This window comes from Aspergillus pseudoviridinutans (assembly GCF_018340605.1).
Source record: "Aspergillus pseudoviridinutans IFM 55266 DNA, scaffold_2, whole genome shotgun sequence".
In the NCBI taxonomy this organism is placed as follows: Eukaryota; Fungi; Ascomycota; class Eurotiomycetes; order Eurotiales; family Aspergillaceae; genus Aspergillus; species Aspergillus pseudoviridinutans.
The window spans coordinates 2,043,474-2,058,793 of record NW_025091282.1 but is presented as its reverse complement, the minus strand read 5'-3'; the positions used below and the strand labels follow the sequence as shown (position 1 = coordinate 2,058,793).

The window sequence follows — 15,320 nt, the reverse complement described above, 5'->3', positions numbered from 1 at the left end:
CAGCGTTTGTTTCAGAGTAATGTCGATGCAAGGTCACGGGGGAATCTACAAAACATATTTTCTTGTTGTATGATAGGAACTTGAACTGCGTAGGATCAATCACATTATAATGGTTCTGAGTCTTTCTTGATCTATAGCACTTCAAAACGAGCTGAGGGTATCTTTGCTATCAAATCAGTCTTTGTACAGATAGTCTCAATCAATACCTGGGTACGCCGACAAATGCAAGTCCGAACCCTTACTGGTCCATGCCCAGTCCCAATCCCTTCGCCTCAATGTCCTCACGGAACGCGGCTCGAACATCTTCTGGTGCAACCCTAAGCCTCACCTTCCCGCTTCTGTCGCCTCTGCTGGGAATGGTAGAACCGCCTAGGGGCCCCTTGACTCCCGCCCCGTTTTCCAAGGCAAGGACTCCAGAGTTCATGAGCTCCATAGCGGCAAAGCTAAGAGCTCTCACACGCGCCCCGTTGTTCCCGGCGAGCAAGAAATCCTTGATGCCTGTGCTGGCGACTGCAACTGCTGCGTCGGCGATTCTCTTGGCTTCGTCGATCACATCGCCGAACGTTGATTCCGTAATACCGGTCCTTTTAATACGGGCTAGTAAAGCGGCGAGGAAGAGCTTTGCGGACAGCGGAAGGGAGCGGAGTGATTGCTGGAGGGGGGTGGAGGTTGCTTCTTGGATGGCTTGCTTGATAGTAGCGATGGTGACTCGGCCCACAGTCTGCTTCTGGGCTGTGTTCTTTTGAGGCGACTCGACCTTGACTGTTTGCTTGCTAATGGCTTTCTGTCGTCGTGCTGGGGTTTTGCTGGGAGTAGGGGGCAGGGACTCGTTGTCGTCACCGTTCTGTTCCGCGTCAAAATCCTCGATCTTTGCAGCCTCGCTGGACTGTTCTGCAATTTCCACGGCGCGTCGACAGATGTCTAATGCACGGCGAGCATCTCCACTGACAGCAGCTACTTTCCGACTCGCGAATTGAATGGCATCCGCATCGACGATGTTTCCAGGAACATTGGCCAATCGAGTGCTGATGATCTCCATGAGATCTGTATGCTTGTAACCAGGGAACGTAATGCGAGTCAACCCGAGACGGCTGGAGATTTTGTTGCTCAACGTTCTCTCCGGCAGATCCATGGTGTTTGCCACAGCAAGGACGATAAGTCGTGAATGACGAAGGGCAGGCCAGTTGAAGAAATTGTACATGACTGATTGGTTCTTTGTGACCAACTGATCAAGCTCGTCCATGAGGACCACACATGACACTCGTCTGGGGGAGGGATGCGAGAATTCTCTTTCGAGGAGGTCAAGCGCATGGGAAGGAGAAACGCGATCACCCTTGAGCGCTTCCCAGAGCAATGAATAAGATTGATGGGGATCAGTCACTTTCATTCCGTTGAGTTCAACAAAGATGAAATCGTCCATTTCCTCAGCGAGAACGGCAGCATTCAACTGCGCAACCACCTCACGTACTGTAGCTGTCTTGCCGGTCCCTGGTGTTCCTGAGATATAAATGCAGGTGCCAGTTCCTTCCATGATTGCTGCACTAAGGTGATTATAAACAGTGTCGAATTCTGTCTTTCGACAAGGAAGTGATGTAGGTACGGTTGAAACATGCAGTAGGGTACGTGCTTGGCGATATGGTGAATCGAAATGAGAAGGAGGCAAAACTCGAGTTCCAAGTGGTGTAAACTCTAACGGCTTCTTAACGACGATCCTGTGGAGCAGCTTGTCAACCTCTGTTCCAGAAATCGTCAGATATGACTTTGTACCTCTTGTGCGACGGGGTGGTCAGAGCTTTGTTGCGTCGCGATTGTGGAGTAGCATTCGAAGCTACTTTCTGCTTCTTTCGAGGTGTAGAGGGAGCAAAATCATCATCCTCTTTCGTATCAATGTACTGAGTGCATTTCCGTTAGCAGCCATTTCTCACGCGAGCAGGAGAATTAGGGGGACTCACATCGTCGTCGACATGCTTGCGCTTTTTGGCCGCTTTCAACCCGTCCTTGATCATGGTAACAAGGTCATGGATCTTATCCTCCCGGTACACGTCCTCCCAAATGAATTCGTCGGTATATCTGCCTTGAAGCTGGTTTACGCCTCTCCGGCAGATAATGCATTTGTTGAACTCGGCCAATTCCTCCTTGCCCTTTGGGGGAGTGCCGTTCGGATACTTGGCAAAGAAAGCTTCCTTGGACATCACGGTAGCTTTACCACTGATCGACGTGATAGGGTTGACATTAAAGTCTGCTGTCAGGTATTGTTCGTTTGGCAAAGCGTCCGCCCGTCGCTTGTTTTTGGTCGACATGAACTCATCCGGGGACGCAAACCACATGATGTTAACCGACTTGACCACCCCATCCTCTGCCTCCTCATCTTCTTCCTCTAGAAACTCAGTGATGATGCCGACCCAGTCCTTTCCCGGTTCTGGAGATTTCAGTAGCACGATTTGACCCAACCGACACTCGAAGGAACCCATCCGCGCCCCTATGATATTCCGTCGGCGCTTCGCATTAGGGCGAGCTGCGCGTCTGCGAGCCGACTTTGTCTCGGGCTCATCGGTGGCCGGTGTCGTTTCTTTGCTTTTGGTATCTTCTTCCTCAATGTCATAGATCCAATGCCATGGGAGGTCCTCATCCCCTAGCTCGTCGTCGGAATCATCGCGCACTAGACCACCTTTGGTCATCCATAATTGTGCTCGTTGCCGAGCACTGTGCCTGCGAGAAGGAGTACTCTCAAATTCGCCAGCAGAGGCCACGGCCATTTCCTTCAATTGGGGCGTATGGCGGAAATGGGTTGCAAGGTCTAGCCTTCTCTCAGTGTTGAAGCTAAAGAAAGAGTTTAAGACGCGTCAATGCGCGTTGTCCACTTTGACCCTGTTTGGGTTTAGTGTGGTTGCTAGGCCGTCCACCAATCAAAATCATAGCACCACCGGGTCTTGTATACAATGTGATTGTGCTACCTCACTTTTCACTACTTCGAATCAATCACCCTTTCTGATATCTTTTTAGATATAGACTGCATATTAGCTTTGAAAGCATTGAGCCATTAGTATATATGTCATTACAGAGGGCTACGTTTGATGAAATGGTTCTCTGATACTTGGACGACTCAAGTCTCGGGCAAAAAACCTCAGTTTCGCTTATACTTGCACTGGAAGTGAAGCCAAATGACAGCTGGTTAGCACTACAGGGCTTAGGATACGCTTAATGGATGAACACAAGCTCAATTTTCTGCCTAAGAATGGTTACATGTAATCTGTTTGATAGCTGTACATCTCCGCCATCTCAGCAATTCATAGGTAGTTCTGATTAAGACTACTTAGTACTTAGCTCGTTTAAAGACACAAATGCAAGTTAACCACTTGGCAATACCTAATGCTTGTATTCTGATAGGCAAGAGCTCAGGAGATGTTTCTGCTTATAGAAGTTCTTCTGTTTGCTCTTCACAACGCCCCTGTTTGTCTTGACTACTTATTCACTGATCCCCTATCACCACCTCACTGGCTAACATCCATTCACTTTTGATTCATTCTTGATTCTCCTGCCCTGTCACTACATCTATTCAACTCAGTCACTGCATCAATTTCAGGCTAACTCAGCATCACGTGCTACTATTGTGCTTTCTTAACTATCTATCCCTCTCATTGCACACTTCCATTGATTCTTTCTGAGATGGCGAGAGAGTAAGTTGACGCTCAGCAACATCGATGTCCAAACCACTAACCTCTAACAGTCACGAGCCTGGAGGAGCAGCTGGTAAGAACAAAATATCCGTCCCTCAAATCGTGCAACAAGATCACCGCAAAATTGGGCTTCAACTGACAATGATCTGCAGAATGGGAGCTGCCAGGCTACGACTTGAAGGCATCCAAGTCGCGTCGAATGAAACAGTCATCTAAATCTCATCGGCCATCTCCATCCAATATGGTCTCAAGGATCGAACCACAGAAACAACAGTCTCAAGGTCAGACCCAGCAAGGATCCACCTCTCGCGGCATGATGACTCCCAAAAGCCAAACCGCACAGGTAAGAGGTATTGAGCGACCGCTGAGAGCGTGGGGAAGCCCTGCAGTTCGACAGACCACAACGCGACACAATTCAAACCAATTCTTCAAAGACTCGCCCTCTAAGGCCAAATGGCGTAATGGAGCGCAGCCCAACGGTCGGTTCAATATTCCCTATATACGCACGAGGAACTCACTCCAATTTCCTTCAGGTGTTGTGAATCTACCAGATCTATTCGGAGCCCTTAAATACGAGTAGGTAAATCGCGGTCTCTCTTCATGGGCTTGAAGATTAACATGGATCTAGGTTCTTCGGAGTAGCGAGGACCACAATAACTGGACGGAGCTCTCACGTCTCTCAAGGTCGTCACGAGGTGTTCGAGGAAATTAGCAAGAAGACAGGTGCTTTCGTAAAGCCGCCTGCCTATACAGACCAGGTGAGTCATCCGACTCAAAGAAGCCAGTTCAAAAACGCCTCGGTCAAGACGCATTCACTCATAGCGAACAGGCTATCTTTCTTTGGGGGGAACCGTCTCAGATTGCCTCCGCAAAGGAGCATCTTCAAAGAATCATTGCAAAGTGCACCAGTCCCTCCGTTCCAGCCAAGAAAAAGCTTGAGTGGGCGAAGATCAACGCACACTCCGTCAACAAGGAGGCAGATGTTGAGTTGAAGGAAAGGCGCGAACACATATTACAGCAGCTCAGAAAGGCCCCTGAGAACTCGTCGACTTTTCCGGAGCAGGTCAGTTCTTGAAACAGTACAGCTTGTTTTTGCAATCTAACTCCTTGCCTCATAGATGCTCTTTCTATGGCCAAGAGAAGGCCCGTCTCTCGTTGACTCCCTCGGTCCACAACTAGAGGCTCTTGATGTAATCAGGGCGAAGTTCGGCTGTCACTTGTTCGTCCCAAAGGACATGCCAGCCTACATTTGTGCCTGTGGACAATCTTGGGATACGATGAGACAAATAGTGCAGTGTTTGAGGACCAAGTGGAGTGAAATCATTGCCAATAGCAATGTCAAGTCCAAGGTTTATGTTGTTGAGCCTCCTGCGCCAGCTTCCATGAAAGAGGCGATTGTCATGGAGCGCAAAAAGCAGTTTGGAAAAGCACGCCTCCAGGGATCCCGCCCCAAGGAGCTCGAGCAATGGGAGATCCGAGCCGCCTTGATACAATCAAAGAACAATTCTCGTCTTCTCCAGGCGATCGAGAGATCTTTACGTGGCGTTGCCTTCGTTCGTGGTCATTTGCGCATGCGCATCAATCTCGGATCATTTGTGCTGGATGAATACCGTCTCCCCAAGGACGAGAAGCCCTCGTATCAATTTGAAGAGTTTAGAGAAATGTTGCTGCATGAGCAAACAAAGGGCCGCTTGATCCCAGGGTACGTATGACTACTACTTGAACGTAGAAGGATAACTGACTCCCATGAAATGTACAGACTGAACCTTGGTAAAGATGAGCTGCTCGCCAGATGTTTCAAGGCCACCGATATTCTCGAACCCTGCGACAGCGTGACAGGAAACCTTTCTGATGCCGAACCAGCTTTCTCAGTGAACTTTGAGTTTCTGGGATCCAACAATGCGCTGCTTCGATTAGAAGCAGAGTTTGCCAAAAGTCCCGGTGCGCATGAGTATGAAATCACTCAACGACGTTGGCTCAGTCCACGTAAGAGCGGCCATTCTGCCGACCAGCGGCCCCCTCTCCAGATAGGCGTCATTGATTTTGAGAGGTAAAGCCAGTTTTGACCTTGCGGTATCCATTTCCAAACTGATTCATGCGTAACAGATCCGACTGGCAGCTTGAAATAAAATCCCTCGAGTTCTATGAGACATCCTCCATCAATGCCGCACTGAGGTCTTTCTCTCATTCTATCAATTTCCGACGCACTGCGGACATCAACGACATCTCCGCAAAGCCACAAAGGAAGGTCGTCTTCCCAGCTTCTGCCCCAGTGTCCAGATTTGTCGAAAAGACGGCGATCCGGTACCGACTTAAGAACACCAAGTACATCCTCGAGATCGCCCGCTACGATGAGTACAGCCGCACGACTGCGTCAGGGTACGGTGGACAGAACTCTGCCGCCATCACCGGTCCAATCTCCGAGGTCCCCTCAAGTTCTTGGGGTGCATCGATCTTCGATCCAAACTGGGACAACTTGCTCGGACAGCATGCGAATATACCGCTTGGACATACGGCGAGATACAGTCCCAGTCTGAACACGTTTTTTCCACCCATAGAAGAGACCACCGGAGGCAAATGCGAAGGATTCTGGGAGTTGATTGCTTTGGTGAGACAGGTTGCGGAGCTGCTAGGCTCAACAAAAACTTCATCTGAAAAAGTGAAGCAGCGAGTCCCTAAGAGCCCTTCGAGCGATAAGTCTGATGAAGCCATTACTGCACGTCAAAATCGCCAGCAGGTCAACATCGGCCCTCAAATGCGTGTCTTGTTGGACGCAGATCTCGGCACGTTGTTCTGACTGAGCTCTTTAGTCCGCCAGATTCTGTTCTCAGGATGCGTAATGTAACTCGCTCGCCTTCCCTTTCCGTTGCCGCGGTCGATTTCTAGCTAAACAAAATTCATGGGTCTAGGCAATCTCGTACTAGGACCTTAACGGAGAGTTTGCGCCTGCGGACTGGGCGAGTTAAGAGGACAATAACACCTGGAAACAGACGTTCGACTGTTTTGAATACAATCCTCGCCTTGTGCAAGAGCAGCTCAAACAGCTGGGAGGAGCCCGCATCAGTTGTGACGTAAGCCAGATGCTTTTTCTGATTCGCACTTTGCTGAGTCGCGATCTGGACAATATGAGCAATGCTGCGCCAGATTGTACTAAGCCTACATAGAAACAAGGTCCTGTTATCTCTTATCCATATGGATTTGCACCAGGTATCATATAATCCTAAGGATGGTAACTGATTTTATTCTGGAGACTGTACCATAAGGGCCCTTCTTGTCACAAAGTTTATGCGATGAAATTAGCCTGCACCAGCAGCTGCGGTTGAAGATGGGACAGCTTCGCCGCTTAGCATCTTCTGTCTCAGAGCTGGAATAGCCAGTTAGTTATCGAAAAAGTCCGCGTAGAAGGCATTGATACTTACCATCTTCAAAGAGTCTCAGTTGAGCACTCTTAGTCTGTACAATCTTCTCTAGCTCGACACAATTGGTTTCCAAACCCTTGACCTTTTCTTCGTAGAACTCAATGGCCTTCGGTGCCGTCTGTTCGAGGAAGACAAACTTAGCCCTCAAACATGTGATCTTGCAGGAATACTCAACAAACCTTCTCAACATAAAAGCCCGTCCCAACATCAACAAGCACCTTCTCTCGATCCGCGAGCCTACCCCTCACATACAGAGAGCTCGTCAGAGGAACGAGTATATCATCCTTCCCAGCTGTTCCCTTCTTCTCCGACCCCACGACCCCATCATTGATGGATCGCACACAGTCACGGAATCTGGATTGCGCGGCGCGCAGTTTCTGGTGGGAGGAGGTCAGGTGCTCAAGCTCCGAGGTGAGGCGGGTTTGGAGGGCGCGGAGTTGAGGCACGGAGAGAGATGCGATGTTCACTGTGGACGCTTCTTTTAGATTTGCTACTCTTCGATTGGAACGTGCAGTATGGAATACTCCAATAATGGCACATGCGAGGGAGGAGAGAGCTTACCGGCGCCGGGGGGAGCTCCGCCTGAGCTTGAAGTGTCGGATGCGGGGGGATTTGTAGGTGGCATTTTGGTGGTGATGGTTGGTAAGTGGTCTTTTTCGAGCAGAAGAGGGAGGAAGCCTTGGCTTCTGGTCGGAAGCGGGAAATGGCCCGGTGCACTGTGCTGGTTTATTTGAGGTGACCGAGCTGGAGAGGTCTGCTTCGACTGATTGATTGATTGATGGGACCAGATGGGTGCTTTTTTCGGATGGTTGATTGCGGCGCGTGGAGATAGTGGCCGCATGGACGGTTTTACTAGTATGTGGGTACCGCCACGCACCACTCTTTTATCGGACTAGCTATAATCGCAGAGTATTGAGATTAGGGTATTGATTGAAATGCTAGTGTACATTCATTTTACAATATAAGTACATGGTTCTGCGTGCATGCTTGCAGACTGGATGGGTTCAGGTTGCCTAGCCATGCTCATAGTCGCTCTAGTAGGGACTGCACGAAGGACGGCAGCTGATCCAATGGCACGTCTTCGCGTAGGTTGTCCAAGCGACGGCATTGTACCTCGAGGGTCTGCGCCTTCTTCCATCCTTTCCCGACCACGATGATCACGGGGTATCCGATCAAGTCTGCATCCCCGAGTTTCCATCCCATCGGTTTGTCGCGGTCATCAAGGATAGCGTCGATGGGAGAGGTGTGATTCGAGACGAGAGAGTCGTACACTTTCTCTGCCTCCGTCTCCAGTCCCTTCCCGGGAACTACTACTACTTCATAAGGTGCCATTGCTCGGGGCCAATTGAGGCCCTTTGAATCAGCGAGACTGTCAGCCACGGCGCTGATCATGCGTGAGACGCCGATTCCATGACAGCCCATCTGCATGGGCACCAGCTGGTCTTTGGATTGAGAGCCCCCGGATAGCGATCGATCGACCATGACGGATGCCTGGAGCACTTCGCTGTACCGGGTGCCAAGGTGGAAGGTGTGGCCGAGTTCGACAGCGGTATGAGTCTTCAATGAACCTTCTGCGCATTTGGTACATTTGTCGCCATCTTGTACTTTAACGAGGTTCAGCGCTCGATTTGTGCCAGGGAAGCGATCGAGCATGGAGTAATCAATCTCGTCCGCGGTGCGGTTGACCTTCTCCAGAAGGTCACTTAGAGGTGGGCGCTTGTATACTCTTACCTGAGCGTCGTACAGATCCAGCACCTGTGGACGCTCAGAGGAGTTGGAGATACCAGATTCCTTGTCAGACTTGACCTGTAAGACCCACTGCTCAAGCGGATTCTCTACGCTAAGATCGATGTCAACCCCGGCTGCGGTGGCTATAGATTTGACTGCATGGGAGTTGACTTCGCGTTCCTCGGGTTCTTGGTTTGCTTCGCGCATGGAGAACTTGGGGTACCACCCCCGCAAGAGAGTCTTTCTGTCTCTTGATATCGCCATCCATAAGTCAACTGAGACGGTTGGGTTATCTCCAGTTGTAGCTGGCCCCGTGTCGAAGCCTGATACTTGCTCAGCACCGGTGTTTTGAGCCCCCTCAATGTTATGAGCTTTTCCATCTGCGAGTTCGTCGTTGTAGACATGGTCGCAATTTGAGCAGCTGATCACTGTATCTTCGCCTTTTGAGCTGGGAAAGTGGAATTCGTGGCTCAGGCTCCCGCCCATATTTCCTGAGTCTGCGGCAGCGACTAGGTAAGGTATCTTCAACTCATCAAAGAGGTTTTTGTAAGCTGCTTTCACTAAGCTGTATGTCTTCAAGGCTTCTTCAACGCTGTAATCGAACGTGTATAGATCCTTCATAAGGAACTCTCGCCCACGAAGCAGGCCTTGCCTTGGTCGTGGTTCATCTCTATACTTCCTTGCTATATGGTAACTACATCAGCCACGTATATTTATCGAGAGGTCACTATTTCACTTACAGATTTGATAGACGCGTAAAGGGAGGTCTCTATAGGACTTTGTGAGGCTTCCCACCAAAGTAGTAATCTCCTCTTCATGAGTAGGGGCAAGAAGGAAACGAGACTCTTTCCGGTCCAGAAATCTGAAGACCTGTATGCTTGAGTTAGTGTGGAATACAGAGTAAAGATGGACGAAATTCACCTCTGAACCTTCTTTCAGACGACCTGACTGCTCCCAGAGCTCTTGAGAAGATATAGACGATAGAGATACCTTCGAGGCACCTAAGAACCAAGTCAATGAAAGAGATTTTTGCAGGCAACCAATTTTTACACACCCACGGATCGCATATGCTTATCAATAAGACGCTCTAGCTTTTCCTGCACCCGCAATCCGAGCGGTAACATATGAAATATTCCCGAGTAGGCCTATCATAACAGTCAGAGAGCGGGCTCCAACATCCCGACATGAGGCAGCTTACCTGTCGGAGGAAGCCTCCTCGGATCAAGAGTTCGTTTGCATCCGCTGATCCAAGTCAATGACCTTTGTTCTTGGAAAGGCCAGTATAAGACTACTATACCTTTTTCGCCTTGGGAAGGCTTTTTCGAGATGCCTCCCGTCGGAATCCAGAAATTGGTGACACGATTTCTACCATCCACCTATGATGTTTCAGTACTTGAGCAACAACTGACCAGATCCTGGGAGTAATACGTGGATCGCGCATTTCTGAGCTCTACTTAATCGAATCGTTCCCAAGTATGCTCGACATGTCCTCGAAAAGCGGCCCGGGATCGGGCGAACCCCAGAAATCATGAATTGACAAAGAATTAAAGTCAATAAATCAAATATATAAGTGAAAACAATAAGAGTCAATGCAACATTATACAATCATATTATCATGTAATTCTTCCATATTTGCAACTGATACTGAAGACAATACTCCATAGACATGGTCCCAGCGTCTGGCGTCTCGGGGACCGCAAAACTATTCTCCGGCGGCCAACAGCATCTCCGCAGCAAGTTTCGTCTTCGGGCGGCAGAAAAAAAAAGTTGGTGATCGAAGTCAACCACGAGCGTTTTGTCTGTCTGGCCATTTCACAACGCTTCAATGGCCAAGGGCAAAGAAAAGAGCTCCTCCGGAGCTAATGCAGTCCCAGTGGCTAATTCCAAGTCTGCTGGGGAATCTCTTCCCCAGCTTGAGGAGGGTGCATTTGCTGGTCTGCGACAGAGAATCGAACAAAAGTTGAAGGACGAGCAGGCTGCCAAACAAAACAAGTCGAAGAACAAAAAGACTCAGAACGTGGACAAAAACATGCCGAAGAAGGAAAAGGATGCTGCACCGAAGTCTGAACCGAAGCGTGAAATCAAGAGCGACAAGAACAACAAAGGAAAGAAACGTGACCGCAACGGAGAAGTGATCGCCAGGGAAGAGAAGAAGGCCGGCGGAAATCAGGATGACACTTTGCGCCAGGAAATTCTGGCGCTTGGTGGTACCGAAGAAGACTTTGATCTGCTGGCGGGCGTGGAATCCGAGTCTGAAGTTGAAGTCGCAGAGACACAGAAGAAGTCGAAGAACAAATCTGACGAGGATTCGCTCAGAAAGGAATTATCCGCTATGCTAGCTGCTGCTGGTCAAGTTGTGCCCGATGACATCGAAGATGAGAACGACGTGGCTGGCGCATCTGACTCGGAGGGAGTGGACGAGGAGGAACAAGAGGAGGAAGACGATGTTCAGGAGAGCGAGGATGGGGATAAGTCAGAAGAAGAGGAGGAAGAAGCCTCTTCGGCACCAGTTGCCAGAAAACCCGAGCCTCCCAAGAAGGAGAAGGCCAAAGAGCCAGCGCCCGAGAATATCTTCCCCAAAGAGTTCTCGAAACTGGTGAGTATATCCGAATCCTATCTCTCAAAAAAGTACTAAGCATGTGCATAGACCATCCCTCCCAGGTCTGATTGGTATGCGACGGCTCTCCCTCCAATTGCATCAACCACGAAACAAGCGAAGGCGTTGTCCCGTCAATTGGTGGAACGCGTTCACAATTATGCCATTTCACTCCTTGAGAAGGAGACTAAGATGTACACGGAGGCGCAGCAAGCATCTTCCTCTTCCTCTCACAAATTCTACACCACCATCATGTCAACCGGTACCCTCAGCGACAAAATTTCAGCTTTGACGCTCGCTGTGCAAGAGTCGCCAGTGCACAACACCAAGCAACTTGAGAATTTGATTGGTCTGGGCAAGAAGCGCAGTCGAGCTCAGGCGGTGGAAGTTCTGAGATCGCTGAAGGATATGTTTGCTCAGGGTACCTTGCTTCCCAGTGATCGGAGATTGAAGACGTTTGGAAACCAGCCGGCCCTCATGGCGGCATTCCAAGGAGCTGGAAGCAGATGGTCGGAAGGCGACCCTCTTCCTGGAGGTTTACAAAACAGCCATCTCATCATGTGGGCATATGAACACTTCCTGAAGGATCAATACTTTGAGGTTCTCAAGATCTTGGAGGTGTGGTGCAATGACGAGATTGAGTTTTCGCGCTCCAGAGCTGTGAGTTATGTCTATGAGCTGCTGAAGGAAAGGCCGGAGCAGGAAGCAAACCTGTTGCGGTTGTTGGTCAACAAACTCGGCGACAAGGCCAAGAAAATCGCCTCGAGAGCTTCTTATCTGCTTTTGCAACTTGAGCAAGCTCATCCTTTGATGAAACCTACCATCATCAAGGCGGTTGAGGAGGTCCTCTTCCGGCCAGGCCAGAGCCAGCACGCAAAGTACTACGCTATCATTACCTTGAACCAGACCGTTCTTAGTTTGAAGGAGGAGAGTGTTGGCGTACAGCTCTTGGATATATACTTTGCGCTCTTTGTTACTCTGCTGAAGCCTGTCAAGGATGGCAAAGGCAAGAATCAGGGCAAATTCGGTAAGGGTAAGAAGGGCAAAGGAAAAGATGATCCAGCAAAGAGTCAAGCACAGGAAGAAGAAATGCGTGATAAGCTTGTTTCTGCAGTCTTGACTGGTGTTAACCGAGCTTACCCTTTCACGAGCTCGGATACTGACAGGTATGTCTATCGTCTACTGTAACTCGATACTGAGCTAATCTGTCCGCAGACTTTCCAAACACATCGATACCCTTTTCCGTATCACGCACTCTTCCAACTTCAACACTAGCATCCAAGCTTTGATGCTCATTCAACAACTCACATCATCTCATCAAGTGGGAGCTGATCGCTTCTACCGAACCCTTTATGAGTCGCTTCTCGACCCACGAGTTGCCACTTCCTCGAAGCAGTCCCTATACCTCAACCTGTTGTTCAAGGCTTTGAAGAACGATTTGAACCTCCGACGGGTCAAGGCCTTTGTCAAGCGGATCGTTCAAGTCCTTGGTCTGCATCAGCCGGCTTTCATTTGCGGCGTCTTTTATCTTATCCGCGAGCTAGAGAACACTTTCACCGGTATTCAGGCTTTGTTTGATCAACCAGAGGATAATGAAAGCGATGATGAAGAGGTGTTCAGAGACGTGCCTGATGAGGATGATGAGGAGCAAGCTCAACCTGCAGTTCCCGAAAACAAGCAACAGAAGCCTTCAAACCGATACGATCCCCGCAAGCGGGATCCGGAACATAGCAATGCTGACAAGTCTTGTCTGTGGGAATTGGTAAGATGGACCTCACCCTGCTGGGCCCTCAGCATCCGATGAAACAAAGCTGACAGGAATTATAGCTACCGTATTTGTCTCATTTCCATCCATCTGTGTCAGTAAACGCCGCCCACCTTCTGGACCACCGCCCAATGAGCGGAAAGCCGGACATGACAATTCACACGTTGACACACTTCCTTGACCGCTTCATCTACCGAACTCCCAAGGCGTCCGCAACCACCCGTGGTGGCTCAATCATGCAACCACTCGCTGGTAGCGACGCGAAGGACCGGCTGGTGGTTACCGCCAAAGGTAGCCAGGATCTGCCAGCCAACACTGAGGCGTTCTGGAAGAAGGCGGCCGAGGATGTGGCAGCGGAAGATGTTTTCTTCCATGAATACTTCAGCCGAGTTGGGAAGAGCAAGGACAAGGCCCAGAAGAAGAAGGCCAAGGACGCCGGGGCGCGCGGTGAAGAGGACGCAGAAGGACTTAGCGATGCTGAATCGGAGATCTGGGAAGCTCTTGTCAAGTCACGGCCTGACGTGGAGGATGCTGGCGATAGCGACGACGATCTCGATCTGGATGATCTCGAATCCGCGTATGATCAGGACGAGGACGAGGAGGCTGCTGAGAGCGATGGTGGAGTCATCTTCAACGACGAGTCCGACGAAGAGATGGAAGATCTCGATGCCGGCGCAGGGTCTGAAGCTGAGGAGCCGCCTACCAAGAGCAAGGCCAAGGGCAAGAAGATGGAGGAAGAGGAAGCCCTGGACGAGGAAGACGATTTCGACATGGATGCATCGGACGAGGAGGCATTCGTCGGCAGCGACGAGGAGCTCCCATCCGATATCGAGCTTGGAGGCGTGGAGCTTCCCAAAGAGGACGAGGCATCTGGTCGGAAGAAGAGACGCAAGCTCAAGCACCTGCCAACATTTGCATCGGCGGACGACTATGCAGCCTTGCTGGCCGGAGAGGACGAGGGGATGTGATGTTCATGTACGGGTTTACGGAGATGTATGTACAAGTGCATATAGATACCACAAAAGTCTATCTTATACCACGTGGCTTTCAAGGGTTTTAGGCCATGATCTTCATTACTTGCGGCTCTTGGAGTGTTTCTAGACAGAACTAGAGTCACGTGCACCCTGACATAACATACATTATGTCCAGCACCTAGCATGGAAATAATAGGTGTCAGCTTGAGAAATCAGGAATCTGTGACCTCTGCACAGCCTAGTAATTCCGTGCCATGGTCTCCTAGAACTTAGCGCTTATCCGCCATCAGAGATTTCATTGTGTCCTTCACTTCCCATATGGCAAAAATTGAGAGAGGAGTGGAGAGTGGAAATTTCCCCCTCTGGTACTGCCAGATGCAGCGTGCGGGGCGGGACACGATCTGGCGGCCCCACACGCCACGCCCAGGACTAGCGCTGATTGGTGATGTACGAGCAGGGTTGCACTGAGCATGGACCAATGGCGGCATTCCCTGGTGATGCATGGTTGTTTGCAGTCGCGGCTTTCTTTCCCTGTTGCTGTGGCCTGTTGGGTTGAAATCTCTGCTATTTTGTAAGAATTTACAGTATGATTTACAGTATAAATGTCTTAGTGTTAGCTGGAAGTATGGAGTAATTATGAAAGGGAATGAAACTGATGGGATTTGGGAGTCTTGGGACACAAGAGGTACAGCCGGTCAGCACCTCGTAAGGTTCGCCCTATACAAGGAACCTTTTCCGCCACATCTATTCCCTGCCGTCCGTTTCCCAATTAGGTTGGACCTGATGATTACCTCTCCTCGACATGAGAGCTCATACGTCAAGGACTACGCCTATTGCGGCTATCTTTTCTCACTGTCCCTCTCAATTGTCACCGCCCTGACCTACAGAGTATTATCGATGGGTCTCTTGACTGCTGCAAGTTAATGGTTCCAGTAAATCCTGGCTGAGCACGTCATAGAGCCTAAATTGTGGCCATCGACCTGGCCTATGGGTCTGCTCTTGTCGGTCTCGCCGTCCGGATTGCGTCTATCTGCCTCCATACTGTAACTTAATTACGCAGTAGTTAACGTTAGGACCTAATCTATTAGCCGGTTCATAAGAGCTGGGATAATCCATGGCATTATTATTTTAGTCAATAGCATTAATTGTGATCGCAATCTT

At 49.8% G+C, this 15,320-nt stretch overlaps 5 protein-coding genes across 5 annotated transcripts; 2 read left to right on the top strand and 3 right to left on the bottom strand.

Moving 5' to 3' along the window:
- Nucleotides 1-238: 238 nt before the first annotated feature.
- Nucleotides 239-2,756, bottom strand: Asppvi_002786 (origin recognition complex subunit 1; the record flags this gene model as incomplete). Its single annotated transcript, XM_043298766.1, has 3 exons — nt 239-1,712; nt 1,768-1,892; nt 1,953-2,756. 3 exons carry the CDS (start codon nt 2,754-2,756, stop codon nt 239-241), a joined length of 2,403 nt encoding a protein of 800 aa, XP_043154701.1.
- A 910-nt stretch (nt 2,757-3,666) lies between these two features.
- Asppvi_002785 (uncharacterized protein) lies at nt 3,667-6,474 on the top strand (the record flags this gene model as incomplete). Its single annotated transcript, XM_043298765.1, has 9 exons — nt 3,667-3,677; nt 3,728-3,750; nt 3,830-4,156; nt 4,211-4,253; nt 4,306-4,435; nt 4,537-4,740; nt 4,796-5,379; nt 5,437-5,727; nt 5,784-6,474. 9 exons carry the CDS (start codon nt 3,667-3,669, stop codon nt 6,472-6,474), a joined length of 2,304 nt encoding a protein of 767 aa, XP_043154700.1.
- A 499-nt stretch (nt 6,475-6,973) lies between these two features.
- Asppvi_002784 (prefoldin subunit 5) lies at nt 6,974-7,721 on the bottom strand (the record flags this gene model as incomplete). The annotated part of the gene is made up of 4 exons (XM_043298764.1): nt 6,974-7,041; nt 7,097-7,214; nt 7,276-7,562; nt 7,658-7,721. The coding sequence occupies 4 exons, from the start codon at nt 7,719-7,721 to the stop codon at nt 6,974-6,976; spliced, it is 537 nt and encodes a 178-aa protein (XP_043154699.1).
- Nucleotides 7,722-8,119: 398 nt separating this feature from the next.
- Nucleotides 8,120-10,354, bottom strand: Asppvi_002783 (putative proline--tRNA ligase AIM10; the record flags this gene model as incomplete). The annotated part of the gene is made up of 7 exons (XM_043298763.1): nt 8,120-9,507; nt 9,565-9,694; nt 9,746-9,825; nt 9,879-9,969; nt 10,023-10,066; nt 10,122-10,200; nt 10,253-10,354. The coding sequence occupies 7 exons, from the start codon at nt 10,352-10,354 to the stop codon at nt 8,120-8,122; spliced, it is 1,914 nt and encodes a 637-aa protein (XP_043154698.1).
- A 295-nt stretch (nt 10,355-10,649) lies between these two features.
- Nucleotides 10,650-14,153, top strand: Asppvi_002782 (RNA-binding ribosome biosynthesis protein MAK21; the record flags this gene model as incomplete). Its single annotated transcript, XM_043298762.1, has 4 exons — nt 10,650-11,420; nt 11,472-12,586; nt 12,636-13,182; nt 13,248-14,153. 4 exons carry the CDS (start codon nt 10,650-10,652, stop codon nt 14,151-14,153), a joined length of 3,339 nt encoding a protein of 1,112 aa, XP_043154697.1.
- Between the last annotated feature and the right edge of the window lie 1,167 nt (nt 14,154-15,320).